The sequence below is a fragment of the Cygnus atratus genome, chromosome 10, assembly GCF_013377495.2.
Source record: "Cygnus atratus isolate AKBS03 ecotype Queensland, Australia chromosome 10, CAtr_DNAZoo_HiC_assembly, whole genome shotgun sequence".
Lineage (NCBI taxonomy): Eukaryota > Metazoa > Chordata > Aves > Anseriformes > Anatidae > Cygnus > Cygnus atratus.
The window spans coordinates 12,410,778-12,414,833 of NC_066371.1; the positions used below are offsets into that span (position 1 = coordinate 12,410,778).

At 67.4% G+C, this 4,056-nt stretch overlaps 1 protein-coding gene across 1 annotated transcript; it reads right to left on the bottom strand.

Moving 5' to 3' along the window:
* Positions 1-1,116: 1,116 nt before the first annotated feature.
* LOC118248134 (urocortin-3-like) lies at positions 1,117-2,672 on the bottom strand. Its single transcript, XM_035546793.2, has 2 exons — positions 2,558-2,672; positions 1,117-1,890 (listed from the first exon to the last, which is right to left on the bottom strand). Exons 1-2 carry the CDS (start codon positions 2,558-2,560, stop codon positions 1,423-1,425), a joined length of 471 nt encoding a protein of 156 aa, XP_035402686.2. The 5' UTR covers positions 2,561-2,672; the 3' UTR covers positions 1,117-1,422.
* Positions 2,673-4,056: the final 1,384 nt, after the last annotated feature.

Sequence of the window (4,056 nt, forward strand, 5' to 3'; positions counted from 1 at the left end):
AGGTGTGATTGGTGGGGACCGGGAGGGGGGCGGGGCTCGGGGGGTCCGGGGCTGGGGCTGGGGCTGGAGGGGCATCGGGACTGGGGGCACTGGGGTAGGGATGGGGGGGGCACTGGGACGGAGGGGGGGCACTGGGATGTGTATGGGACACTTGGTGGGGCTGGGGGCACCGGGATGGAGGGGCACCCTGGGACTGGGGGCACTGGGATGGAGGGGCACCCCGAGACGAGGGTCACTGGGGTGGAGGGGGCATACTGGGACTGGGGGCACTGGGATGGGGGGCACTGGGGTATGTTTGGGACACGTGGTGGGGCTGGGGGCACTGGGATGGAGGGGGGGCACCCCCAGGACTGGGGGCGCTGGGATGGAGGGGGCACAGCAGGACAGGGGGTACTGGGATGCAGGGGGGCATACTGGGATGGAGGGGGGCATACAGGGAGCAGGGCACAGTGGGCCTGGGGAGGGCAACGGGCTGGGAGACACCGGGACTGGGGGGGGGACACACAGAGGAGAGGTTGCATGGGGGAGATACTGGGGCTGGGGGCACTGGGATGGGGGCAGCAGGGACAGCGTGGCACTGGGCGGCAGCAGCAGGGACAGCGGGGCAGGGGGACCAGTGCCGAGCCCCCCCTGGCTCCAGCCCTGTCACCGGGATGTCCCCGTGAGCAGGGCTGCAGGGCACCCCTCACCCCCATGCCCACCACCCTTCACCGTCTGCCCAAGCAGCATCCTCACCGCGCCGTGCGGGGCCACGCTCACCTCCCCGTCCCCAAAACCGTCCCGGGGCCACGCTGACCTCCCCCTCCCCAAATCCTGCCCCCCCCCCCAGCCGGGCCGCCCCCGCTCACCGTGGGCCAGGTACTCCTCGAAGAGCATGGCCGCGTCCGCCGCGAGCTCCAGCGGCCCCACGAGGCCTTCCCCCGGCCCCGGCCGCCCGTGTGAGCCCGCGGCCCTGTACTTTGCACGGGGCGGCCACCCTCCGCCTGCGTCCCGGCTTATCTGGGCCCGCGAGGCGGTGGCTGCGCAGGGAGCCGGGGCGGCGCTCCTGCCACTTTCCATCGCACGCTCAGGGGGTTTGGGGAGGGTTTTATGGGATAGAAAAGCACGGTAGGTGTACAGACAGAAGGTACATGGAAAACCCGTGTGTCCGTGGTGCGGATGTGTCCTTTTGGGGCACGCCAGCAGCGGTGGCATGGGGACGAGGAGGCCACCTTGCCTGGCATGGGGGTGCCAGCCCCAGCTGCTCCTTTGCCCGATTTTGGGGTCATTAACACACCCCCTCCATGGCTGCTGCTTGCTCACCGCCAGCCCCCCCCAGGCAGCGCGTCCCGGGGATGAGTTTGCTCTGAGGTTGGGGCTGGGGTTGGTGCCGGCACGGGGACGGCCACCGGTGCCGCGGGTGCTCTCTGGAAGGCTGGGCCGTCACCTCCTGCGCCCGATGCGGGCCATCAGCTCGGCGTTGGCGGCCGCCTTGGCTTGCAGCTCCTTCTCCCTGGCCAGGTCGAGCAGGATTTTCAGGATGTGCGTGGGGACGTCGAGGGACAGGGACACCTTTTTCGCCGCGCTGCTCTTTTTTACCGGCGCGTGCCCGCCGGCCCCGGGGCTCGCCAGCCAGGGGAAGGCTTTTCTCATGGACTCCTCTAGCAGCAGGGTGGCTTTGGCTTGGTCCGGCTCGGAGCCTTCCACGGAGTTGGGGTCGCTTCTTTTGGGGAGACCCTGCAGCAGCCCCTTGGTGCCCATGTTTTCCCAGGCGGCCGGCTCGCCCCCGTCCCAGGGGAAGCGTGCCGGTGCATCGGGCACCGCCGGGTCCCACGGGAGGCTCAGCCCCTGCCCGGTGCTCACCCAGGGCAGCAGCAGGACGGGCAGCAGCACCCTGCAGCACAGCGCAGCCTGCGGGGAGCACAGAGCCCACGCTCAGCATCACCCCCCAGGATGTGTCCCTGTCCCTGTCCCCCCTGCTGCCCCCATCCAGATGCCCCCATCCCCTCCCTTTTGCCCCCCCCCAGCCCTTTGCCACCCAGGGCCGGGCGGTGGCAGGGGACACCCAGGGACAGCGGCGTCTCCTTCCGCAGCCGCTCCCCGTCCCGCAACACCTGCCCTTTGGCCGGGGACGCGTGACGTGGGCCGTGGGGCTCACGCCACCGCCACCTCCTTACACGCTGTCCCCAGTGGGTGCCACCCCCGCGGGGGGTGCCCAGCTATCTGGGGCAGAAGCTGCCTGGCCGGATGGGACATGAAGCAATTTGGCTAAAATAAGCAGCGGGGTGACGAGGGCGCGAGCGCAGCCACGTGCACCGCATCCTCAGCATCCTCCTCTGCCCGGGACCCCGCGCTCCTCCCGGGGCTGGCTAGAAAAAAAAGCTGGAAAGAGGACAACAAAAAGCATCCAGCCTCCTGCAACTCATCTCCTGGGTGAAACCCTTTGGAAAGCACCAGAGCAGGCAGCCGGAGGCAGCTGGATTATCTGGAAAGAGGGTGGCGAAAAGCATCCAAGCCCCTGTGACCCATTTCCCAGGTAAATTCCCCCTGAAAGCAGCACCGTGGGGTGCAGCCTCACCATTTCCAGCGGGTCCTCGTCCCCCTGAGGCTCTCGGGGTGCAGGGGTGGCAGCTGGGGGTTTGCCCCGGTCCCCGCCGAGCCCTGGCTCTTATCCTGCCCCAGCTCCACCTCCCGCCCCCCCGGTGACACGCAGCGGGGGATGTTATTAATACATTTTGCCTAATCACAGATGAAATCACTCTGGACCGGGGGTGGGTGGTTGCCCCCCTCGCAACACGAGGGCTGGGTTTGGAGGGGATTCCAGGGGCTTGGTGCGGCTCAGGCATAATTAGCTCACGTCAGACACGTGAGGGGATGTTTCTCCATCTAACCGAGCCCTCCCATGGGCTGAGCCTGATGTCGGAGGGAGGCTCTGGGAGCACCCAAGGGTGCTGAGGCTGGGGCTGGCCGTGGCACGGAGCCAGCACAGCAGAGCTGCCCGCCCAGGGTTCTCCCTCTGCCCCGTGCCCACAGGCTGGCGGAGAGGGGAAATAACGGGGGCTCTGTTCCTTCTCCCGGAGACAGGGCAGGAACTCACCCCCCAGCTGGTCAGAGCAGCCAAAATTAGACGGAGGCACTGATTCACCCCACACATTGTGCAGAACCGCAGCCCCACGTGCCCGCGTGCGTCAGCCACGGGCAGGGAGCGGGCACCGGGGTCCCCGGGGTGGGGACAGCCCCGGGGGGGGGGGGGGGACATGGGCTGTGAGGGGAGAGGCGACACACCAAGAAGCAGGGCACCTTTCCGTGAGCACACCTTTACTGTCCCGCCCCCCCGCCCCGCAGTGATACACATATACATTCGCTGTATACAGATATACACAGAGCAGCAGCACGCGGAGGAGCCCGCGTCGCCTTCCCAAAGCCTTCGGGGGCGCGCAGGCGAGCAGGAACCTCCTCTAACATAGCACCATCCTCAGGGTTTCCCTGATGGCTCCCGGGTTGGGGGCAGACGTGGCGCTGGCAGGGTGCTGCCAAGCCAGCACGCCTGCCCAAGGGGAACCAGGTCCTGGGCGAGGTGAAATTTATTCAAATGGAGCGGGTGGCTGGGGCGGGCAGGGGGTTGTGCAGGGAGGCACCGCCTCGGCCGGGGACGGAGTAGGAGGCAGTTCCTGGAGGGGCAAGGGGGAGACGAGGGGAGCCTTCGACCTCGGGGATGAGGGTGATGGATGTGGGGAGGGGGCCCAGCCATGCCCAGTCCCAGCTCCAGGCAGCCCAAGAGGGGACACGGGGCCAGGAGCTGTCCCAGCGGCAGCAAATAAGTTAAAACCCAAACCAGCAGCAGCCTGAGAAGGCTCGGGTTTGGAGAGGGGGGGCGAAAGGCTTGCGAAGGGGTCGATCTCCAATTTGATAAAGATTTCACCTTACTGGGCGACAAAACGAAAGGTGAAGGGAAGAACCCATGAGCAACAAAAAGAGACGTTAGAAATAGCACCAGGTTCCTGCGGGGGGCCGGGGCAGCCCAGCTCCATCCCGAGCAGCAGCCAGGCAGCCCTGGATGAGGGGACGCTGCCCGCC